Source organism: Lathamus discolor, chromosome Z, assembly GCF_037157495.1.
Source record: "Lathamus discolor isolate bLatDis1 chromosome Z, bLatDis1.hap1, whole genome shotgun sequence".
In the NCBI taxonomy this organism is placed as follows: domain Eukaryota; kingdom Metazoa; phylum Chordata; class Aves; order Psittaciformes; family Psittacidae; genus Lathamus; species Lathamus discolor.
In genome coordinates, this window is record NC_088909.1 from 19,464,282 (window position 1) to 19,490,872 (window position 26,591).

Below are 26,591 nucleotides of genomic sequence, written 5' to 3' on the forward strand. Positions count from 1 at the left end.
CCGTATTAGCAGCTGATGCCTGTCATTACTCCACCAAAAATTTGCTAAAACAGAGATGCAGCTGACATTTCGAAGGTAGAAATCTGGATAGACTCAGCAATTAGTGTTAACACTAAGTGTCACACAAAAGAAATTCACAATTAAAAGGTTTAAGTTACTTTTTTAATGTAAGCTTATAGTACCAGAATGCAGGAACTACACCCAGATGACCTTCACTCAGCTTTGCAATAATGTCATATTAACCACAATATTACAGCACTTCAGTGCCCGTGGTCTTAGATAAAATTGACTTTTAAGCCTCAGTGTTGACTAAACAACTTTCTTAGCCCCAGCGTAAAGCCTTGAAGAGTAAGCAACTGGAGTGTGAGTAAGGGAGCTGGAATCTGGTGCTCTGCATGGGGCAACATGCATTCTCTGAGAACAACGTGCTGGTTTTCAACCTTATCACTACCATCTCTTTCTGAAATGGCTCAAACTTTAACAAGGAGTGCTATAAAATCTGTAGAATTCAAGTGCTATCTCAGCTTTTTGGAAGACTTTCTTTTGACAAAATTTGCAAGCAGACTGACAGGCCTGCAAGTGTCATAAAATGCAACCACACCACTTGAGGATTTAGCACTAACTGAAACAACCTGCTGGACTGCCAGATCACTAACAGCAGCAGTTCAAACAGCCCGCCCGATAGAAATCTAACTACCAACAGCCAAACTGCACTTTATACCCAGCTATTACAAGGCCATCACAAACAGCCTAACCATCTAAATTCTGATCTTTTTGGGCAGAATTCCATTGCTTAAGTGCCTTATACCAGAACAACACTTGAGCTGCCCCAGGGTGTCCAGTCTGAGCTCCAGCCACTGCTCTAGAAGGTTGTTCTCCTGCAAGTCCTGTGTCATACCTATCAGGCTTGGAGAGATGTGTAAGATACTGCTGGGCAGCTAAAACAGCAACAGGAAAAAGCTGGGAGGGTTGTTTTGTCGTTTATTCTATTCACTGCTAAAAGCCTATCCTCATCTTAATCCGTAACAAGTGTACCTAACTGCACTGTAGTGCACAGTGCTTAAGCACAACATCTGCCCCAATTCTTTTTTAACATCTGGTTACCTACAGAGTTCTAAGTTATTTCTTCGCAACAGTGTCATGGCTTCTGACAGAGGATAAGATAAAATAGAAAGTATCCTAGCTCCTCAAAAAATATGTAGGGAATTATCTCATTTATCAGCTGGCCATGCAGAGAATTTTTACTTACTTTTGACACTTTCTTCTTCGAGCCATCAGTACTTTCTGCTTCTTCATGTTCCTTAACACCTTGGGTAAGATTTGTGTAGTTGACCAACTTGCCAAGCAGAGATGACACTTTTGGTCGTATATCAAGTTCTTCCTGTGGAAGAAGGCAACTAGTCAACTTCTGCAATTCACAGCATTTATTAAGGGTGGCTCGGGTCACGCCTTCCTGGTGTGCCTGAGGCTGCCAGGAAATACACCAAGAAAATTATCCAGGGAGTAACAGAATATTTCATTGTGCTGGAACCACTGATGAAAGGATTTAATTTACTGAAAGGAGTGCAAGTCTCATGAGAAAAGGCTATGCCCACAGGTCTGCACTGAATGCATCCTTCTCCTTAGGTGCTGAAAAGCATGAATTACAGCAAGAAAGAAGTCTGAGCCTTGCGACTGTAAGAAGATTAACATGTACCTTGCCTGTGTCCCACATGTCAGCTTGTATCAACAGATATACTTTTTAAAGCATCAAGTTGCCTAACAAATTACAGATTTAGTGATTTAGTACATTATTCAAACTATGTTATCTAACTCCTGTGGATCTAGGTAAAAATCCCAAAAGACACATGCAGAGAGGCCTCACATCTTGACATTTATCCCATCCAACTTCTCTTGCTGAAACTAAGGTGAAGGGGAAAAAAGAAAAAGGGGGAAAAAATAAGAATAAAATCATTCTCTCCCTCTTTCTCTATGAAACTAAATTGTCTTACACATCTAACTGCACAGTAAGTAATGCATGGTAAAGAGAAACAACTTTCTACACAGGAAATAAAAAAAAAAAAAAAGAAAGATTTCACTGTCTGGAGTGTTACCATATTTTCCTGTATTACCACAAAGTTCCCAGTAGGATCAGCAGAGTTACATGCTATGCACCCAACTGAAACTGACCCCAAATGGCTAAGCAGATACCATGAGCCAAGCATCCTTTTTCTGCCTGCTTCCTCTGCTCTGATCTGCAGTTCACATCTTTAAAAACCTGACTGCAATTCCTTCCAGAAAGGGGTAACACATGCTTCTTGTTCCGTTGAGCAGCATGGTCTTTGGGATGCTCTTCCCTCTCCACAGTAGCACATGAGGAGCCTGCAGACCAAGCGTGGTACCACATTACTGCTTCTGAAAAATGCAGGAATGTAAATAATAGCAGCCATGCCACAAGTGGCCACTCTGCATGACCTAAAAGTGAGGTTATCCTGGTCAGATTTACCACGCCTTGGAGGGAGGAGGCCTGAGAGCATGCTTCCAAGTCTTTTAGCTCAAGCATGCTGCTGCTGCCAACCACGGCTGTAGACTTTCCACAGTGAGTGCCTATCTTGCAGCAGGTAGGTTTACACTTGTCCAGGCTCTATGCTAAGCAGCTGAGCTCTGCAGGTGTTAACCTAGCAGGGTGCAGAGCCAGTTCTGGCCACCCCAAACTGAGTTCCCATAATGGGAAACACATTCCGTCCCTGACAGTGTTCAAGGCCAGGCTGGATAGGGCGTCAAGCAACCTGGTCTATTGGAAGGTATCGTTCCCATGGCAGGAACTGGATGAGCTTTGACCAAAAACCATTCTAGGATTCAATGTTGCCAGTATTGCTGTGAAACCATAACTCAAACACCCAGCTGGAAAGCTGCTGCAGAGCCATACCAATACCCTGCAGCACCCCCCCCACCAGAGCTTCTGGAAACATTTTTTAGCAACCATAATATATCTGTATGTAATGCACTGCAAGTGAGGTGAAGAAGTGGAAGACAATTCTGTTGGACTTTGTGTGGCTTCAGCTGGCTTCCCACATAACAGTCTGGTCCTCCTCACTTCCTCATGGAAGCAGTCATACCTCTCTTCCTCACAGTCCCAAATGGTCACAGTATCTGAGCTTTTTCATGATACAGCGTATCTCTGCCCATTGGTACCTTGGACAACAGACATGCACCCACAGAAAAGCACGTGGGGGAGAAATCTGGGTTACTGACATTCTGTGGTAGTAATACAGGCTACCCAGACTAATTTGACTGCCTGAATTTACAGAGTTACACACTCTTTCTTAGCACTATAAATCATCCCATGCTCATTTTGCACAATCATTAGCCCACAATGCCACAGCTTCAATACTTCAACTATTCAGGTTGCCTCTGGCACCATTATGTTTTGCTGCTTTGTAGAGATATCCCTAAATACACCAATGGCTCTAAGACTGGTCATGCAGTGAGAGCTCAGAACCAACCCACTGCCTGGAACTTTGCAATGTACTTAATGTGCTCAATCCCTCCCATCTTGGAAGATCACAAATCACAATGGAAGTATAAAAAACAGTTTGAAGATACCTCAAACAAGGCCAGATTTCTGTCATAGTAATCACCTCCCTTGCCAGCTTCTGAACTGTTCAGGAAAGGACTGTTTTCTTTATGGTTGCCATGACCTGCAAATTAAAAAAGAGTAAGGTTTTGATAAGCACAGAAAGACAGACTATGTAACCTTGACAAAACCCACAGGGAATAAACTTGTTTGGTCAATTGAATCTGTTTCTTTTTAGTATCTGAAATTATGCAACATTATCAGTATCAGGGGTGTTACTCTCAAGGTAGAGTTATCTTTATTTCTACTCCTACATTTTCATTAAAGTAAAATAAAAAAAATCACTTCAAAGTAAAATTTACAAGTAGGATCACAGCTATACCATTATCTGTGCATTTATTCTCTAAAGTTCCATCTAATAACTATTTCTTATACAGATTAGTAATAAGCAAAAAGACAGTTCTTGTGCACTCAGAAAAAATTGCTAATGCTAAGTACAATGCTGCTCAAACAATGTTTGAGCACTACATTCGAACAGATTAGGTAGACTTAGTAAGACTAAACAAATCAAAGGCTATATATAATCTGTTATTACAATACACCAAAGCATCTCCTTTTTTTTTTTGTTGGGTTTTTGTTTGCTTGTTGGGATTTTTTTTGTTGTTGTTGTTTGTTTTCTTACTATGCCCAACAATGCTAGGCATCAAACGCGCTCACTTCATGATGCCTTTACCCTTACTGTATTTTGAACATTTAGACTGTGCATTCTTCAGACTCCTCTTATGCTTTTAAGTTAAAAGCCTAGTATCAGGTACAGTAAAAATAAAGCAACCACTTACGCAATGAACATTAAAAAAAAAAAAAAAAACAAACGATATCATGGAAGATCAGTAGAGCAAGTACAGAGGGGCCATGAACATGCTCCAAAGGCTGGAGTTCCTCTGCTATGGAGTCAGGCTGAGAGAGCTGGGCTTGCTCACCCCGGAAAAGAGAAGCCTCCAGAAAAACCTTTTAACAGTATTCCAATACCTAAAGCGATCAACCAGAAATCAGAAGAGGGACTTTTTACAAGAGAATGTAGAGAATGTAGTGACAGGACAAGGGTGAATGGCTTTAAGCTGACAGAAGGGAGATTTAGATTAAACGTTAGGAAGAAATTCTTCCCTCTGAGGGTGGTGAGGCTCCAGCACAGATTGCCCAGAGAAGCTGTGGCTGCCTCATCCCTGGCAGCGCTCAGAGTCAGGTTGGACAGGGCTTGGAGTAACCTGCTCTAGTGGAAGGTGTCCTTGCCGTGGGAGGGAGTTGGAACTGGATGAGCTTTAAGGTCCCTTACAACCCAAATCATTCTATGATGATTCTACTACCAGTAAGGCTTTTTTTTTTTTTTTAATATTAACTTAAAAAAAAAAAAAAAAAGGCACTATAGTATAAAATGAGCTCGGAGCAGGGGGGTAATATATTAAATTGATTCTAGTATTCAGAAGTTCTCCAACCTTTGGCTCCCACTACCCTGCTTGACAAAAAATAAAATCCTTGCATTTGCTTTTAACTCTTCACTCCCTGCTCTTTCAGCCAATACAAACTAAAGACATATCCAAGAGTATCTCTTTAAGAAAAGATCAATCCAAGGAATACTTTTTTTCTATTTACAGACAAAAGTAACCACTACAGAAATCAAAAATGAAAGAACAAAAATATTATTTCAAATTAAAATGTCAAGTTAACACAGTATTGTACAGTGAATACATAAAAAGGAAGAGATTAAAAAGCTCAATTTTGAGGTACATATTGTCAATGATTAAGGTAATCAGTTCAACAAGGCTACACTAAATTATAATATAATTGAAGTGAAAGTATCTCTGCATTTTGAAATCTGAATCAACTTTAAAAAAATGAAGCTAGCAGGCAAACATCCCTCCACACACATGGATCAGCATATACCACAGTTACAAAAACAACTGCCATAAGCAAAAAAATATGAGAAAGTTCAGTGTTGTTCTTACTGAGGGGAAAGGGTGCATGGAAAGAAACACAATTTGCTGGAAACTGCCGAGAGGTGCTTTGAATAGAACTTGGAAAATCAATATTCATAAATAACAGAGGTCTTTTTAGGCTGCTGGAAGTAAACACTTAGCTGACCAAAAATATCTATAAATAGCAGACTGCTGTGTTTCACTGCCTATTGCTTTTCTCACAGCTCTGACAACTAACACGCAAACATTACTTAGCAGCTGCCCTGTTACATACAAGGCCTACATGTAAGAGAAGTTCATATTGCTGTACATAGTAGATTTTTTTTGTGCTACTACAAAAATATCACTAAGCTTAGCAACACAGCATTAAGATATGTTTATCAACTTCAGCAAAGCAAATATTTACTAAAAAGCAGCCAAACCTAATTGCTTACTATATTTGTTACATCTATATTGGCAGAAGGCCTATACAAGATCAATTTTCTTCCAGTATATATTGTAAGCTGTGCTGCAGTCTGTTCTATCCTATTGTGTTTGAAGTATATTTGTGATTTTTGCTGAGGAAATGGAGTTATCTGCCATATAGGTGTTACTCATTAAACAGGACACTGAGGTAAATGATGGCATCAACCGCAATACTGTCTACATGATTCTTCAAAGCTTTGGTCTGTGCTGTATCTTCTCATCCTCACACCAAACACAGCAAGGCCAGGAGTAACTTGGTTTTAGTTTCTCATTCCCTATATACTAGCTTTGGTAACTGAATGTTTGAAAAATTAAACTGATTTTTTTTTTTTAATCACTGCGTGATTTTTAGATCAGTTCTTTGCTTTTAGTTTTCCTTGCTCTCTCACCAGCAACCTTACCATGGAGATGCAGCATACCACTGTCACAAAAAAGTATAATGGATGTTCTTTTACTTGTAATGCTTACAAAAACTCTCTGCTTTTTTATGTAAAAAATCCCACTGTTGTCAAGATAATGCATATACTTGATCTCAGACTTTATATAATATGACAATTGTTTTGGTCCTTCAAAATGCCAGGCATCTCATTACCATCATCATTATAACCTCCCCTCAGCTGAGAAAGATTACACCATCTCTCTGAGCCTGACAAAGTCCAGTGACTTAAGATGCATCTTCAAGTTAACTGGCATTGTTTTTTGGATGCATCTTCATTTCTACCACCAGCAAGTTTTTCACAATTGGTTTCTTCAGAAGTTCACTCTCTCAAAAAGAGCTCCTAGCTCCTCTCATTCTCCATTTGCATTATCAAGCATCACCCAATTCCTTCCCATTAGACTTTCCCTCTGAATCTGACTCCTTGGTTGCTTGCTTTATACATCTTCCTGCACACAGGAAGTTCAAATAAAGCAAACTGTAATAGAAAATCAGTAGAACTAGTGGCTGGAAATAAGAGTATTGTTTTTGCAATTGCTAAGGCACATTTTTCTCTCGATGGAAAAGTTCACATGATAGAGAAATACAATTGGCTTTTTATCCCATTCACAGCACTAGCTCCATTATCCTGGAAATATATACAGATTATGGATTACTGCAAACAATGTAAAAACAAAAGCAAACGATTCTACTGATCCGATTAAGTGCCACATTAAATCCCTCTCTAACAGTGAACAGTTTCAACAGGAAGCACAGGTGTACAGGTTTATATTCAAGTTCTTTACAACGACATCCTATTCTAATTTCACCAATATGTAGAACTGGGTGCTACAAAGATGTGTGCTGATTAAAGAACAGTGCTACACTGCTAAGTTAAATACAGCTAACTGAATGATAGTCAAAATCACCCTCACCACACTGCATGCTTGGTGCAATCTGTACTTTTCAGACATGTCCTAAATCACATCAAAGTGTTAATATTATTTCCTCTCTTTCCATATTCTGTTTCCAATTTCATGAGTAAAACCTATGGGAGACGACCATTCCCTCAACAAGAATCACAAATGTACTTTGACAAAATAGAAGGGACTGGAGCACAGTGTATAATATGCACTGCAATAAAAATTTACTTAGTACATTCCATCTGCCAATGAGCAATACCAGCAGCTTCAGAGAGACTTACTTGCATAGGAAGAACTTGCTTTCTCCATCAGTTTTGGAAGAGAGTGGAGGTGACCTCGGAAAGCTACTCGGGGGAATTCTTGCCCCAGCATCATATGAGGACAGCTTACATTCTGAAGCATGAAGTCTCCTGGGCAAGCACCATCCTGTGCTATGCGTACAGTTTTCCTCATTTTCAGTTATCAAGTCTTTGGTCCTGGACAGTAGCTATGTGGTGTTAGTTTTCATCATGCAAGATTGTTTTGGAAGGAACATTTCTTAAACAGGGATCTATATCTTCTGCAACAAAGAATAATTTATTTGCCTTAGTCCCTAATTAATATAAATTTTTGAGACAGGCAAACTATATTTCAAGTCAGTGAATATTTCCTCTTCACTCGTTTCATTGCTTTTCACTCTTCATTATCTTTCAATAATTTAGACATTTTATTTTCGAATGCTACCGTTCTCTTCCAAACCAAGTAATTCTATTTGCAACCACCACTACAATTATACAGTTTATCTAAACATCTCCACCCTAGGTCCCTGAACTTTTTAGAGCTCCCCTACTTGGGTACGCACACAGGTCTGAACCTAGACCAAGGTTCATCATTGTGTACATCCCCTGGCTTCCATAAAACATCAAAGATGGCCCATGGAACAAAACCTGCAAGTCCTAATTGTGCATACTGCCATACATGCAAACACACAAGCTCAGGAGAGAATAAAATAAAAAAATGGATTCCAAGCTTTTGTCTCATTGCCATGAGAAAACACTGCAGCATAACTGTAGCTGGTATTCTACTGAGTGGTTTTACTTTGTTCTTCTCCAAAAGACTTATATTGACTTTATTTAAAAAATAAAATAAAATATCAAAAACATAGAGGACAGTGTTTATGTCACTGTTTTCTTCTGGAAGGCGATTAGAACAGCAAGAGACAGTTTCAGTGCTTGAGCATGCCAAATGCAAGTCTTTCATGCAAGCCATTGTGTTTTCTTCAGTAACTGAGGGATGTAAACCAAAATTTAGAAATCACAGGCAAAACACACATGAAATTCACTAAAAGAAAGATTAATGAGAATAAATGAAAGCTGAACAATTAGGCACAGTCAGACTATCACAAAGACCAGGAAGCTTCACAGTAATAAAGTCTATTTAGTCAGACTACTAAAAGAACAATCATCCTTGTGAGCAGGTGGCAGGAATGGTCGCATGACTCAACTGCCAAGGTTTTATTCTTCTTATGAACTCCCTTAAAGAAAAAAAACACTCCCTTAATTCATTATGTTCAGTTAAATAAGTAGAAATTAGTACTCTTAAACCAACTTCAGGTCTTTCTATCTGGCCACGATTAACTCACGTAGTTCCTATGGCAGCAATATCTACCTGACAAGTTAAGGCATGCTGAAGGCACAGATGGATGCAGTCTGCCCAGCTTTAGTCTAGCCAACATAGGTAACAGAAAAACCAAAAAAGAGAGTAATGCTAACTGAGCTGCAGTGAGGCTTAAAGAAAATTGATTCCAAAGCAGATACAGACACCTTTGTGCATATAAGTAAAAAAAAATAAAAAAATAAAAAAAAATGGAGAAAGAACAGAAGTAACATAACAGACTGCACAGGGACACAAACTAAGCCATTTTCATGGACAGGGCACATTATCCAAACTTCGCCCTCTTTGGCGTGGGGGTGGAAATCACTTGTCTTTTATTATTCTATCTATAAGAAACACTGGAATCTAAGATTAGAAATTAGAGTTGATACCCAAGCAGCTGGTGTGGGCTTCCTTTAACCTAATTGCACCTATCTAAACAGCAGGCAGATATATACAACTAATAATATAGGCTTACATTCTCCCCAGAAAGAGATGGCTCAATTAGCTGATCCTTGGAGTACCTTTCCAGTACATAATATTAGCATGCTGCAAATTACCTCTAAAGAGAGCCTAATGTAAATAAAAAGAGATAGCTTAAGGTATGCAAAATTTATCCCACTTTGGAACGCATGTTAGTTCTGTTCCAATTTATTTCTTCTTTTCTAGATGTTCATGTGCCAAGATCTTCTGCAAATTTATACAAAACTGGTAATTAAGCCAGAATTCAGTTTGATGTTTTGACTACAAAACCAAACCAGGTTTACTAAGCTTAATTGTTCTCACGAGACCTAAGAGCAAATGAATACACCCAAAACTGGCACGAAGAACACTTCTTCCTTGCATAATCAGGTAATTTTATAAGTCACAACATTATTTTTTTAAAAATCTGTTCACAGCTTTAAGGGTAAAGTTTTAATATTGAGAAAGTTTTATTACAATCTGGGGTTTTGGTTTGTTTGTTTCTACAAAAGAAACTGTTTTAACACAGTTCTTGAGAAAACACTTTCCAGATGTAAACCATGATACTACTTTCCCAGGCACTTACACTGCAAGATGAAACTTGGTTCCCTCCGAAAGGCTGTCCTAAGTTCTATGCTCAGGCAGCATTCTACTCATTATCCACCAGCAGTAAAGTTTTGCAGAATTGAGTATTACTGAAGAACAGAAAACAAGCTTCTTGGCCTTTGCTAATAGCTCAAGAGCATAAATATCTTCACATTTCAGCAGCATTCAAGAGTATTGCTGAAGTATATCAAAAGACTGACATATTAAGATAACCTAAGACATAAGTAGATGTCAATTTGATTCAAATACATCCTAAATCTGCTTGCGTACTTTATTTATGTGTTTCCTTGCATGTGGCTGGGCTCTTACTCACTCTCAGAACTGTTATGAAACCTTGTTTTTGGTTCATTTGGGAGACTATAACAAATTATTAAATTTATTATTATATTTATTTATATTAACTATAGATTTCATACACAAAAATATTGTCTCTTTTGTTAAATTACTCACATCAACTGCATAGAAAAAAATCCTAATCCAATGGCAGTCACAGTCCAGAGCAGAAATAACAGTAACAACAACAACCACCACCACCTATTAAAAATTGTTTTTCCTCCATGGACAACACACAGCTAGCCAGAAACAAGAGCATTTGTAAAAAAAAAATTCTGACTACAAACTCACGGCAGCAGAACAGGCAGCTGATAATGAAGAATACTTATTTTCACTTTAGCTACAAATTAGTTAATATTATCCAAAATACTTGTCATGCAAAACCAGAAAATCATGATTTAAGATTTAACTTTCAGGTTTTTCAGAACCAAAAATGAGAATTTTGGTTTTTTGCAGTAGCAAAATATTGATAGTCACATTCCAAGCTGTGTGAACATCAGTTCTCACATATTTTGAAAACTTTACTAAGTTCTTGGGGTTGCAGTATTTTATGTGTTACGTTTTTTTGGAATTTGGGGTTTTTTTGGTGTTATTTTGGTTTGTTTTGTTTCTTATTAGGAGTATTATGTTTACATCAGAAATAGGAGAAGCAGGAAATAAATAGCACTGCATCTACTTAGCTAAAGCTCATCCACACTACAAACTAGGAAGCAGTATGGAATTACTAACTGAAATCTGTTATTGCCCATCCACTTAAGACCTTAGGCTACCAAGTTTTTTTCACTGAAGGTGGCAGAAAGTGTGAGCTGTGAATCCCAGGCTGACCCAGTATTTTACAAAAATAAAGGCCAAAGCTGCACCAGATAACAATTCATGCAACAATAAGACTGTACGAGAGGAAAGAATGGCAGAATGAAAGAACAGATCTTTACCTTGATAGCTCTTAGGCAGCAAAGAGATCTTCTCTACTTTAAGCACAGTTTCAAGCTATTAGTTACACTGAGGATATCAAACTCTCACACGCCAGACCAAGACACCTGCTTCCATCAGAAACTGCAGCTTAAAAGCCAAACTACAGACGTTCATGGGTACTTTAAGAATATAATGTGTTCATTCACATTATATTCTTAAATACAACGTAAATTATAAAATAATATTTTAAAACTAACACATAGCATTATTTACTTCACTGTTGATACTGTCATTAATGTTTTGCATTTACTGAATTTTATCCAACAAGTAAAGGAGTGCTTCTTAAAATTCACTACACACTACAGTGCAGATACCATGTACATATTTATCATCATCAACAGCTTTGGTATCTACAAAAGTGATACAAGGCACAGTTTTACCAAAAAGTAAATTAAAAAGCTGCACAGTTGGCAATATATTAATTCCTCTGAAACAGTTTTTCTGAGTTCTAAAGACTGCATTTGTTTGTGCTCTGCATGGAAAAAACCCAGCCAAAACTTTCCCAGACAACAACCTATGCCAGTTAGGCTGCACCAGAGTACAAAAGTAAGTGTACAATTAAGCACAGATCTTTGATTTATCCCTACATAAACATGTATGAAGATATTATTAGACTTCTACTGTACTTTGCAGAAGTAGATTACAGAACGCTTTACCAATTAAGTTGACTGACACTACACAACTCAAAGGATTCAGCAATTTAACAATACTGTGTTTCAGGAAGCACAATGATTTTATTCTTCGGTTAAGACACATTGATTCAGAACACTATAATCCTTTGCAGGTATTAATATCAACACGAAGTACTTACCCTGTAGCAACAGCTCTTTGCCATTTTCAGTAATTTGGTTTACCATTATTCTTCTTTCTGCTCTTAGTACATGCTCTAGCAAATGCCTTCTCTGTGAAGTCCTGAGAATCGGACAAGTTTAATAATACCGTCTTTCTGAAAGAACTTTTTTTACATCCTCTGATAAACTGTCTTCAATAATGAATGGGACCGATCTCTTCCAGGAAGCAAAAGCATTTCTTACAGAAAGCTAAGCCAACACTGCTATAATCTTGACATTATAATCATCAATGGATTCTCAACATGAACAAAATACACAAATGTCAGGATCTTACCGAAAATGCTATTTGTGTAATTCAAACCCAGCCACATTTACGAGGCACACTGCCAGCTCTTTGCACACTTATTCAAAAAAGTGTGTGTCACAAATCTGCTGCTTGCTGAGTGTTTTAAACCTGCTAACGCCATGAAAAGTATGGCTCTGTGCCTTTAGCCCTCTAGGTATTTCAGCTTTCAAGTGAAAACAGTGATGTATTTCTTTCCATCTTCAATACTGACATGATTATCTACTAATGGACGAATCATATGCAAGATCATTAAAAAAAAAAGCATCAGCATGACGAAATGGGGGTTTATAAAAGATACATAAGTAAATACTAACTTACAGATTCTAAGCAGTTCGTAATTACCAGATACCCCTCCACTCTGCTCAATCATAAGGAGCTCCATTGGATACCAGCACACACCATATTAGGATTTACCTTTATCATACAGTAGGTGCCATGATCAAGAATGTCTATGTAATTAAAGATGCCAAGTCACTTTGGAGAAATTTGATTTAGGAATGCACATCACTTAGGATCTTCCATAATACAACTTGTCACTGCCAGCTGAAAAAAAGCAGTATGAAAACAACTTTTGTACTTCACTGTAATCCACTTCAGAGGTTCTTTCATGTGGAATGCCTGCAAATCATTTCTCATGACTATCTTCCCTGAAACTCTGTCCTTTCACATGCACGAAACCACCTCAGATACAGCACACCATGTATCAGAATACAGGGAGAAGCATTCCAGCATTTTCCCTACCTCAGGAAAGGCCTCTTACCTTGCTGTAAAATGTTCTCACTTGCTCTGAGACACCAAGATAAATCTGTGAGGCCAACATGCAGATTCCATGCAGTATTCATTCATCTTTTCCTCCAGTACCAAATACTGAACATTGTTTTCATCTCTCTACCTGTTCAGCTGACCATGACTGCACAATAATTAAAGAGAGAGAGAACAGCAACAAAAACTCCAAACTCAAAAAAACACCCACAACACACACCACAATTTGAGACATACCTGGTCCCTTCTCCAACTCAACACATGCTAAAGAAACAATTCTACCTGTTCAAACCATGAAGTGAGAACAAGCAGATGGGAACTATGACCATTTAGTCAATACTACCACCAGCTCAAAACACTTCCTATAGGGAACAAGTGGAAATAGAGGAGATAGCAGCCAGGGTGCTAAATATCTCCAAACATACAGAAAATTACAGAGAAGGAAAAAAAAAAAAAACCACAGAGGTTTAATTACTTTGAAAATCTCAATGTATGTACATTCTATGCACTACATACTATACAATGGACATTAACAGACATCTATTATCCATTCCTGGAAGACAGTAGAAAGAATCACAGAATCCCAAGGGTTGGAAGGGACCTCAAAAGATCATCTAGTCCAACCCCCCTGCAAGAGCAGGGTAACCTACAGTACATCACACAGGAACTTGTCCAGGCGGGCCTTGAATATATCCAGTGTAGGAGACTCCACAACCCCCCTGGGCAACCTGTTCCAGTGCTCTGTCACTCTTACAGTAAAGAAGTTCTTCCTGATGTTAACGTGGAACTTCCTATGCTCCAGTTTACACCCATTGCCCCTTGTCCTATCACTGGATATCACTGAAAAAAGCCTAGCTCCATCATCCTGACACCTACCCTTTACATATTTGTAAACATTGATGCGGTCACCCCTCAGTCTCCTCTTCTCCAAGCTAAAGAGACCCAGCTCCCTCAGCCTCTCCTCATAAGGGAGATGTTCCACTCCCTTAATCATCTTTGTGGCTCTGCGCTGGACTCCTTCAAGCAATTCCCTGTCCTTCTTGAACAGAGGGGCCCAGAACTGGACGCAATATTCCAGATGCGGCCTCACCAAGGCTGAGTAGAGGGGGAGGAGAACCTCTCTTGACCTACTAACCACTCCCTTTCTAATGCACCCTAAGATGCCATTTGCCTTCTTGGCCACAAGAGCACATTGCTGGCTCATGGTCATCCTCCTATCCACCAGGACCCCCAGGTCCCTTTCCCCTTCGCTACTTTCCAGCAGGTCAACCCCCAACCTGTACTGGTACATGGGGTTGTTCTTCCCCAGATGCAAGACTCTACACTTGCCCTTGTTAAATTTCATCAAGTTTCTCCCCGCCCAACTCTCCAGCCTGTCCAGGTCTCGCTGAATGGCAGCACAGTCCTCTGGTGTGTCAGCCACTCCTCCCAGTTTTGTGTCAGTTACAGCTTACTGTGAAGCCCTCAATGTTTTCTCAGTTTTCAGTTAACTCATACAGAAAGTGCTGAATATCAGATTTTTCTTACATTTGAGAAGTATTTTGATCCATGTGAAAACAAAGTGTGTGAGATTATTATTTTTTTTTTAACTAATGGAAAAGGGGGAAGAAAATAAAAAGAGAAAGACAAAAAAGAGTTACGCTTGCATATGCTCCAAGGATGAAGAACTGACCTTTCAGTGTGAAGTGCTCAAACAGCCAAAACTCACTGTAACTTTGGTCATACCACTTAAAGAAAGTACAAGTCTCAGCATGAGACTTCTCCAAGCAAAGGAAGTCAGTTGATCTCACCAAACATTTGAGAGGGTGGAGAGCACTCTGACATTGCACATGATAAGCAACAAACCACAGTACTTGTAAAATACATTTATTCAAACACACATTTATAAAGAGCTCTCAAAAACAGCACAAAATATTTAACCCTGTGCAACACACAGCACAGAGTAGAAGAGTCAGATATCTGGAGAAGCCACAGTAGCTTTTATCATCATTTTGAAAAAAGTTCGGCAGTTTGCAAGAGCATGAGAGCAAAATTAGTACAGCACATTAGCTTACAGAAATTCTTCAAGGAGCAATGGGCAACATTAGATCACTTGTCTTCTGCTCCACCAGTTAGGAATTAAATCAAGCCCATGAAACAGAATCTAAGTCAGAAGAAACTCAGCAACATACGAGTTTACTCCTGCTTAACGTATGCTTCTACCACAAAGGCCAGAATACAGTCTCTTAAAAGGGCAAAGGAACAATATTGTAATTAAATTATTATCTGTGTGTTGCCTTAAGTTACAGCTTTAAAGCTCCCTGCATGCATGCTAGAAGACATCTTGACACAGTGCAGATAATCACCCCACTGTCCGGTTACTCAGTGTTGGGATTTACCAAACATGGCTCAGCTATATCTGCCTTCACGTTAATTTCAGGGACCTGCTGCAATAATCCTGAAATAAATCCCTGACATTTCCATCGCATTCTCTGGAACATCAAAAAGTGAATGGTTTGTGTTCACTTAGGCAAAGTGGCCAAGATATGTTATATCCATGTGGGAACTGAGTTTGGATAAACTTGGCAAGGGTTGGCTTGCGATGCTCTCAAACCAGATGTGCCCTGGAGATTATGCCCCAGCACAGAGTGCAGAACACAAATATCATAGAATCACAGACTGGTTTGGGTTGGAAGGGACCTTAAAGCTCATCCAGTTCCAACTCCCTGCCACTAGACCAGGTTGCTGCAAGCCCTGACCAATATGCTCTTGAGCACTGCCAGGGATGGGGCAGCCACAGCTTCTCTGGGCAACCTGTGCCAGGGCCTCAAAGGGAAGAATTTATTCCTAATATCTAATCCAAATCTCCCCTCTTCCAATTTAAAGCCATTCCCTCTTGTCCTATCAATATGAACCAAGGAAGAAGGGATCCTGCTGGAGGACAGACAGAAAAGTGGTATTGCTGCTGAACACTTCATATTGTAAAATCACAGACTGGACAGTGAAAATCTTAGCAGAAGACAGATGAAAATACTCAAGAGGAAAATATATACTCAGATCTGCAACCACTAAAGAACTTCTAACTCTGTCCTTTGCATCAGTTCTGGATACAAATATATACAATATCAAGTAGCAGCAAAAATTATGTCAGTTATACTACCTACAAGTGGATCAGGAAGGCAAAGCTCCTGAATGCAAAGGTAGAAGGCATACGAGAAACAGTAATGTGCTGTCCTCCATCAGAGACAGCAGCAGCTACAGCATCTTCTTGAATTACTTGAAGTCCTGACTCAGGTCTGACCTCCTACATGGAAATCCAGAGATGGACTTTGCACACAGTAACTAAGTTCAGGGCTGCTCAGCTTGCAAGCAGAGACAGGGTCATAACACAAAGTAGTATTGCTACAGATAATTTTATGAAAAGTAATTATACTCCAGGGCATTAAAATTATGTTTTACTGCAGCAATCAGCAATTTAAAGTATGCAAGTGCACGCTTAAACAAGTTTGTCCCCCTTAGGAGTTACTCTAAATCAGCAAATGGGCAGCTTCTAATGGCACACCATAAAAATCCTTTTTTCCCCTTTGACATATAAGCAAGAGGCAAAAGTTTGGATGTCTAACCTATTTCATGATCAGGAGGTATCTGTAATCATTGAACGGTGTTCTGAATCCCTCAGATGAGAAACTCAAGAAATTGCTGGCTACTGGTCAGAGATGAAAATCTAGGCTGGCAATTAGACTGTAAAAAAAAAAAAAAAACACACATACAGTTTTGTTCAGGCATAATTAGCTTGAACCTATACATAGTACAGCATGCCTCTGCCTAAACACAGCCCTGCGTCATCTCTCCTCTCCCAGGATCTTGTTACACAATCTCTGCTACAGTTCCCTGAAAACCAGCTTCCAACACCAGCTTACAGCTTTGATTCCCATTTTCAAAGTAACTGATGGATTACATCCTAATAATATTATAGGCCACATGCCAATCAATGGGAGAGCTGGGCTTCTAAGACAATGCAGGTCACTCTAGGTGGAATGGGGAGAAGGAGGCAAATTCAGCATTCTGGATTCAAGCGGATGGACCTTGAAGCTTCCAGGGGACATGAAGCAAACCCAGAATCTGAATACCTTTGGAAATGCTGCTAAGCCTTGCAAATGAACTTTCCGGTTGCCTGTCAGAGCACTGTGACCACCAACAAAAGGGTGGAATGATGACCGCCCCGTCACCAGTACCAGCAACCTCTTCCCTTGTCCCTGGCCCCCAGCTGCCCACCCCAGCCTGGCACTGGCTTCTCATCCTCTTCTCAAAAAATGACATGTAATTTACATTTCCAACAGGTCTTAGGCTGCCTCCAGCCAGCAAAGCATAGCTAACTTGGCAATACATCCAAGTTATCAACCTTCTACAGTCATCCATAAGCTAATTTGAGTCCAAGCTCTTTCTGGGCAATTAGCACTTTATTCTGTACATCAAACTGCACCACTGCGTCCTACATAGCAGAATGAAGATCAAAAGATGAGTAAAAAAAAAATTCCAGCAAGTTCCTTTAATAGCAATGAAAGTGTTCAAAAAAAAAAAAAAGAAAACAAACCACCAAAAAACAGAACCATTCTAATCTATACCTCTGTTGCTCAGACACGAATTTAACACTGCTGGTAAGTAAAAAAAAAGTCTTCTTGTCTTCTTTTCCAGGCCAAACCAAATACCTATTACAAAATCTACAGTCTTGTCACATGACCTGTGAGGAAAACATACTACTCTTTTAACTCCAGTAACTTCTTTTTACGGTTCAGAAGTTTGACTCAGAAAACAATGCCTGAAATAAGAGCCATGAGGACAAATAGGCAGTAGACAGCCCACAAAATAACCCCTGGGTAGGTGTGCAAAGGCTGGCAGAAGGGGACCTCTATCACACAGCAGTATACAAAATTCTATCACATCCAAAATCCAGAGAACTTTAACCCTACATACATTATAAGAGCTGTATTTTTCTTGGTCACATAGACTTTTTATAGTTAGTAACAGAAGATACTAAATGTCTGTCAAGTATTTGATTTTGCTAGAAAACTAGTATTTTTTTATGTATGGTATTTTGCTATTTTGGTTGCTTAAAAAGAAGGTACTGTTTGCTTGGCATTTACTACAGCAGCCACTGTGAAAGATGCACAGTTCTCTATGCATGACAAAATCCAAGTATACTGAAAGGAATCATCCAAAGCTCAACTGAAAGAAGAACAGCACTACTCATTGCTAAGGGATCACTTGGCATCATTTAAACAGATGCCTATTGAAAACTAATAATTAAAGAGGTGTTACTAAATAAAAAATACTGGACTCTCTTATCTGAGAAAATAAAAGTCAGCACAACTAAGAGATAAAAAATTTCGGATTCAAAGATTACTGAAGACAATGAACCACCCCTAAGATGTAATTCCAATGGGCTTTAGACTATGTTTTAAAATTATGCATTTTTTTCTTCATAGTTCAGATAAAAATATTTAAAGAAAAACCCTGAACCACTAGGCTGAAGACACAACTTTATGATCAAAAAACTCTTGCTCCCATATACTGATGCCAATAGCAATTCTTCTGTAATATAAATCAGTCTGTACAACAAATTCTTTGTTACATCCCAGTCAAGAATTAGTATAAATACATAACTTGGTCTTGGAAGGGGAAACTCACCATACACAGCTTTTATCTTCCTGTAGTACTGGGTGTCACTCCCCATTCTGTTACATACACTTAAGAAGAAAGCAGTGATCCCTAACTTTGATGTTCCTCAAGGTGGCTGTTGTACTTTAACTTCAGTGAACTGCATTTATTATGTTTGGCTACATTTCCTAGTCAATGAGGATGCAAACTACCTTAATCTCCATTCTACAGAGAGCTTCAGAGCAAAAGCCAAATTTAAACTTTACATTGAAGAGCATCCAAAATGTATTCTTTGATTTTTGTTGCAGTGGGGAAAAGAAAGGAAATGCCATTATTTTCTTTAAGGAAGTGAAACACTGAAGAAATTTGTAAAAGGATATTGAATAGCACACAATTTTATAGGTGACAGACATACATTTCAAACACAGTATAAGAATTTATTCTTATAAAAATTTATTTCTATTTCTTTAGAAAAAATGCAGAGATTGACTAAAATATAAAACTTCAGCATGTAAAAAAAACCCCAAACTTAGTCTCAACAAAAGTCTGAAATGTGCACTTAGCAAAATGAACGAGCATTTACAGGTAAAATTAGGTGGAAAACCCCCAGGTGCAATACCTTAGCCTTCTATACAGGTGCTCTCTGAAACACAAAAAAATCAACAGCTACAGAACACCAGCAGAGGGTTGTTTGGTTGGGTATTTTTTATCTTATCTTAGTTTTTTTGCAAAACAAAACCCCACAGATACATAGTTACAGGAATTGCTTTCAGATCACTTACACGTATTACAAAGTTCTTTCCCAAAGCTCTCCCAAATAACAGAATGACCACAGAACCCATAAAAAGGCCTGTGTTCTGTATTTAGTTGAGTCTCCTGGCTGCCAGCAGTTGGCACCACTATCTTGGTACCAGACAGCTGCAGCCTCTCCAGCTCTTGTCTTAATCACTGCACAAATTAGAAGAGGTATGAGAGACATGCTTAGCAAAAGTAACAGTTTATGCAGTAACATGAACTTACTTATTTTCCTAGACAAGCATTTTAATAGAAGGATTAAACCTTGTAACACTGCATGCTGCTAAGAAGAAACTTGAGGTATCCACCATGGGCTCCACCAAAATTACCTTCTCGGAGAAATTACTTTGCTTACTGGCTATAAAATGTGCATCACCTCTTCTCAAGTGTCATGAACAGCTAGTTATGTCACAAAGCACTTCTCCACTCTCATTTTTCACATACCTCTTGCCTCTCCTTATCTGCAGCTAGGGTGCACTTATCTATGCACCTATACTACTGAAAAAGCATTCCGGAGTTTAGCACTGCTATCAGTGCTGTACTAATTGCCAAGTGCACAAACAGGGGGGAAAAAAAAATAAAAAATACAGGATTTAACAAGGATATCCCTGCTGCTGAGGCCCCTTTCTTTTTGAGTTATAACCACTGCTGTGTATCCTACAAGTATCTCACAAGTATCCTTTATGGAACAGGAACAAATATTGACATATTTAGTACTGACAGGATACCTTTAATATCTCCAAATCTACACATTAAACTTTACAGAGAGGAAAAACAGATGCCAAGCTTAACAGAAAAGGGGAAAAAAAAAGCTCTTTCCTTATTCAAAATGCAACTAAATTGAAGAAGATGCAGTCTCCATACATTTTCAGCAAGGCAATAATAAACAAACCACCAGAAAAGACAGTTCACTAACATCAGTTGGTTTCTATTCTCAAGTTACTTTCTTTCCCCCCAGACAATTCAGAGTTTCTTCTGCCTCAACTCCTCCCCAGGCTCACTCCTCCAGGACTTCTTTCTGCAGTTCTGAGGCAACATGAAAAATGCCGAAAGATGTAGATGCTACAGATGTTACGCAAAAATATCCTGCTCTGACTACTGTAACAGCATCATTTATCTACACTGCTGCTAGAAGTTCTGAAATTTAAGATAGTCTAAAATATATCTGCACATATGTTTCTGTCACCCCTATTTAGCTGGAGTACCTAATTCAAATATATATATAATTTTATCTCTGGACTTTGCCAAAGCACCTACATGTAAGAATGAAGTGCTTTAAAAATGAATTTTTGAATTATTTGTGTATCCCCATTGAACATATCATCAGACATATTTTATGTGACCTTTATTTCAAGTCTTGCAAAAGACTTAAAACCTCTACTGGTAAGTTACTACAAATTAAAAAGCAGTGAACCAGGAAGATAATTAAAGTAAAAGTACACTCCCATCACACCAGATGCAGTCACATCACATCTTCCCCTAAATAGCTTACTTTAGATGACCAGCATAATCTGCTGCTGCACAAGGGCTCTGAAGGTGCTAACACAAAGTGTAGGCATGAGGAGAAGGTCTTCATGTCTAGTTAGAAACTCTGGGCTGAAAGGAAGCCATATGACAACTGGAACACAAACAAAGCAATTCCTTGGCAAAAACCAAGGGCGGCTGCTGACCAAAGCTGGTTAGTGACACCAAGCTGATTAGAGTCTCATTTCCACAAACAACAGTCAAAGGAAGATAAATAACTTCCCACAGGACACATGACATTGCCATACTTTGGTTAACAGAGCGCACCATCACTGTGGAGCTGAGATTCCTATTAAAGAAAAGCTTGGTCTTTTTAAGCTCTATTCAGGCCCCACTGTCCCTCTTCTTACCCTGTGTACCCAACCTAACATGCTGGCACTATTGCAAAGACTGAAGGGATGCCAAATTCACATTTCTCATCCCTGCCGATCCACAAAGCAGGGCTCACATGTTTATCATAGGATCACGAGATAATTCTTTGTACTTCTTTTTCTAAATGGAAGATGTCAAAATCTATTACAAGCAGTGGCAGTCAGTAGAACCTGCTTAGAAAATAAAGGCTGATTTTTTCACAAGCAAGCACTGGAGCTATCTGGGAAGGCTAAATTATTGCACACTGACTAATGCTTTATGGAAATGGTTGCCAAATTCTATTGCAGAATGGTTTTATGTCTGTAGTGTTTATATGACACCATATCACTTGACATCTGACATCCTAAATAAAGCAAAATTGAGAGGAAAACATTAAAAAAACAGGCTATGACAAAGTTTGGAGAGAAAAGGTCAGTGAAATAAGAATCTGTCAGAATCATAAGCAACAGTCTAAGAGATTGTGCAAGGAGCACTGGACAACAAAGCCACTACTATGCACACTTTCACAGAGCAGCCACAAACAGTTACACTAGCATGATAGACCATACTCTAAAGGCCATTACTGAGTCACTTTAAGCCATCTCCAACCAAATCAGTTTAACTGAAGTCTTTAAATAAGATTCTGAATGGCAAGCTGATAAAATAAAATTTTCCCTGGAGAAGATCGACCAGAACAACTGCAACCAATCTCTTATCCTGACTATGGCAGCACCACTCGATTGAACAGAAAGCCTGGACAATGGCACTGCTCAGGCAGCTCTGTGTGCATTCATGTATTGCCAATAAAAATTGTATCTACTTTGATAGGGCCACAGCCTAGAACTCTAGAATTGTGCACTCAAGTCAAACAAAGCTCACGCTATCTGCACCAGGGGCATCACCAACACCAACAAATCCCTCCATGAACCCTGTGATCAGCTGCCACAGAAGACTCTGGAGGGTCACTTCCTTCCCTCCAGTCTGCAGGCTTCACCAGTGTTAAAACAGCTGCCAGATACTGTTTTCAGAAGAAGCTTCCATCTCCACCATGTCATATTACCAATGTTCCCCAGCATGAGAGGTTATGGTACTCTGCATACGATGTAGAAAAAAGCACCAAAAACAAAAGGTTTAACACAATGGAGTTCCGATTCCCCTCTACAAAGCCATAAACCCCAAGAAACCTAGGAAGAGGCAGAAAAGGGTCATGCGGAAGAACATGCTTGTCAGTACAGGTAGGCAAGACAACATACCTTTATAGGTACACCCTGAGGATATGAAACACTACTTAATTACTGTGAAAGTAAATTAAAAAATAGAAGGCAGTTATAGTTCAAACAGAAACAGAACTACCATACATTAATGGAGAAGTTACTGGATATTTACCAGTTCTAAAATAAAGAGATTAAATTAATTTCTAGCAGCAGGGTCCTGTGCTACTCAGCAGTACTTAAAGAGGCCACAGCTTGCCAGCTACTGGCAGACTGTGACAGGGAGCTGAGTATCTTGAAGAGTGTTGTTCGCACACATCCTGCAGGGAGTCTCATACCCAAACAACAGGCAGTTTGAGTGGACTTTCCTTAATGCACCATGCCCATAGCTTCCACAAGTCACAAGTACCAACCCACTGCCAAAGCTAGTTAAAGTACTCCACAAGGTCTCCACCTCAGCCTGCTGAGATGGGTGAAAAACACCTGGTTACTTTCATACACATGAACTATGTGTTAAGTAACCTGAGAGTAGAACCTTTTCTAAAATCAAGGCCCTGCACAGACTTCAGGGCTAGAACCTCAAATTGTCTGGATAACAGACCCAACTGGGAAAAGCATCTACTTCTCATCATTCCAAAATGCCCATGCTAGAACTGGAACGAACTGGCATAATGAGCATTAGGCTTATGTAAGCTGTTTGGTATATAAAATCTAAAATTCCTTTGAAAACTATGCAAAGGAAGTCGGGGGGGGAAAAATGGTATATCGGAGATCGAGGCACAGATTCACAGAAAACTGAACAAGGTGGGAAGGCAGGAACTGGACCTTGATCTCATGACAGTTGAGTATTACTCAGAAAAATAACACTGCTGTCTTCCTTAAGGCAGGCCTGAGCAGCGCAGGCTCCCTTCAGGGATTACTGTGCAGGGATTATTTGCAGTCAGAAAAGTTTGACTGCACAGGCAAGGAAGAACAGGTCAGGTGTTTACTGCTTCTTCTTTTGTTGCCTACAGTCACGCATGATTCACAGAGGGCAACCGAGATTCATTAACTGAGCCTATGGGAAGGTCCTCTTCCTAAAGGTTACAGAACTAGACACAACCAAGGCAGAAAAGAGAAACAGATCCCCATGGAGAGCTAAAACAACCCTTCACCAGAACTACTCCACTTGCCAAATCTATGTGTCCTTCATTTTCTCTCTAGAAACAGTCGCTGTATTTAAATTGATTTATACTTAAAAGACACAGCAAAACACCAAGACAGTCTGAGCACTGATATTAGCTGCCTAATTAAAGAATGCACTTCTCCCCATCCCAAGTCCCCTCCTACTTACGCGATCCTCTTCTGTAGTTGGAATAAATTAACCGCTAACAAAAAGCAGCTCTGCCTAGCAGGAGCGGTTGAGAGAGCCACACAGACACAACAGGCATGCTGTAAAATTGGAGGGCCCGGTCTGAGGGAGAGCCCTAGCTAGGCAGGCGTGTTTTTAAGACGACATAAGAAAGAAAAGCAGCCACCTGCGATTCGTCTAATTTAACAGAATTCTCTATCATCGGTTTATTTTTGTAGCGGAGCACTGAAACTATTGGAGCGTTATCTCCCCACTCTCTTATCAGCTCCACAGGCTGCAGTTTGTAGGAGCAACGATAACGCCCCCACCCCGGCCCCGCTGCCCGCCGCACCCCGAGCTATCATCAACAAGTGCTGCGGGGCGGAGGGAATCCCAGGGCGCGTCCCGAGCGGGCCCGATTCGGCTCCTCCGCGTCCCGAGGGCTGCGCCGCCACCGCTCGGCCCGGGCCGACAGCGCTAGCAGTTACCGAGAGCCGCTACAAGAGCCGCCGCCTTTGTCTGCCGCGGCCGGCGGGAGAGGAGCGGCGCGGAGCTCCCCTCCCAGAGAGCGGCCGGTACCGCCGACCCCAGCCCCGGCCGTGCTCGCTCACCGTCAGAGCTGACAGTGTCGTAGGAGTCCCCAGGGGCGGGAGCCGCGGCCGGCTCCCGGTAGTCCACCCAGCTGAGCCCTTCTACGCTGTCGTATTCGGTGCGGGGCTTGTCCTCCACCGGCACCACAGTGAAGTGCGGCATGGTTGGCGGGGTGGCGAAGGCTCCCCGCGGCACCGCAGCGAGGCAGGCTGGATGCGCCGCGGAGCCGGCGGCGCATTCCTGCCCCGTGCGGTCACTTCCTCTCAGGAAACCGCGCTCCTCAACTCCACCCATTCCCCTCCGAGCGCCGCGGCGGCGAGGCGCTGCAGCGGCGGCCGCCCCCAGCGCCGGCGGGCGGGCAGGCCGGGACCGGACCCGCCCCGCAGCGAGGGCCGGGCACAGGGAAGGGGGGTCGCTCCTCCGGGCGGGAGCTCTCCGCAGCGGGGGCGCGGAGGAGGGGCCGGAGGCGGCGCGGCGAAAGGCGAGCCATACTCCCACAGTCGTCGTGACGGGAGCCGGGCCCGGGGGTGGCGGGAGCAGGGCGGGAAGCGGTGGGGCGGGCTCCCTTGCCGGCGCTGCCGGGCCGCCTCAGGGCGGAAATTTCGCTTCGCCGTGCCCCGGCCATTTGTTGAGCCGGAGAGGTGAGGAGAGAACTGGGGCCCTGGGACCTGAGTGGTTGTAATCCCCAGGGAGGCCGAGAGAGGCTGCGTCGGGTAAAGTCGCTTCTGCTGGCGGCTGGCGCTGGAGAGTACCCTGTGCGCTTCCCGTCAGCGGCCGGGTGGTCACGGACCCCTTGGAGGGGTGGTACGGGGAGAACATGGGCAAGAGGGACGCTCCCGCCCGGCCGGGGGGGAGCGGGGCGCAGCAATTACATACCGTTAAACCCCGGGTGTGGGCTGACCAACAACCGGTGAAAGGCACACCGTCTCCCCAGAGCGTGTGTCTGTTTACGCAGTTTATCATTAACTTCAGATGCGGCAGCTGTCACCGCTTCCTGTGCCTGTGGCGGCAGCGGGGGTGTGGAGGGCGGATTCTCTGGTGCTCACTGTCTTCTCTGCCTTCAGAAGTAACGTGCCTACATGAAACCTTCAGAAGTAACGTGTCAAACGAGGCAAGCCTGAGGGAACCAGCTGCACAAAAGGTGGGGGGGGGAGTGGGGCAAAATCCTGCACTGGGGCCATTTGGATGAAGGCTGGAGCCAAGTGCATTTCCAGCTCTATGCAAAGCAAACAGTTGCTAGGACAGCAGACTGCCCGGGCAGATGAACTGTGGCCTGCTACTCAGGCAGGGCCTGGGAGCCAGGGCTGCATCATTGTTCTGTCCCACTAAGGATGCAGTGGGGTGAGTGCTTGGGTGTCAGGAAGGCCTCTCGACATCTTGGCCTCGAGGGAGCAAAATTCAGTTTTGCTTCCACGTTTGGAAAAGCTGATGCCAGCAATGGTTATCTTTGTTTCATATATGTCCTTTGTTTCATGTACAGTAGTCTTCACATGGAGTTTAAACGTGAATTAATGGTTGATAATGCTGTTTATTGGCTTTGTTTGAAAGCTGGCCTTGGAAGTAGAAGGATCCCTTTTCAATGCATTACATAATCAGAAAAAAGCTCTAGAGAAGAGTTTGTGCATTTTGCCATGAAATATCAACTCAAACTACTTCTATAGATTTTTTGCTGGAGTACTCCTTAATCAAGAAATCTGTGTCAAGTCAATCCAGTACTGGTCTAAGTTTTGACATTCAGTTACGTAGGAGGCTATAGGAGAACATAAAACTTGGACCAGAGGAAACGGGTAACACCAGACACGTCCTGTACTCAAAACCAGCTTTCTGAACTTGGGTCTGCATTTTTGACACAGCAGCCCCCAGGTCACCGGGAGAAAGAGGAATGTGTAATGAGCGGAAGAGAAACAAACAAGAGG

General features: G+C 41.2%; 1 protein-coding gene across 1 annotated transcript in view; it reads right to left on the reverse strand.

Annotated features, from left to right (window-relative positions):
• The window catches only part of SLC12A4 (solute carrier family 12 member 4), a 51,906-nt gene extending 26,901 nt beyond the window's left edge, over positions 1-25,005 (reverse strand). Inside the window, exons 1-3 of the mRNA XM_065662997.1 lie at positions 24,696-25,005; positions 3,586-3,680; positions 1,250-1,381 (exon numbers count right to left, since the gene is read on the reverse strand). Of these exons, the coding sequence (XP_065519069.1) occupies positions 1,250-1,381; positions 3,586-3,680; positions 24,696-24,969 (501 nt within the window). The 5' untranslated portion in view covers positions 24,970-25,005. The remainder of the gene's footprint in view (positions 1-1,249; positions 1,382-3,585; positions 3,681-24,695) is intronic.
• Positions 25,006-26,591: the final 1,586 nt, after the last annotated feature.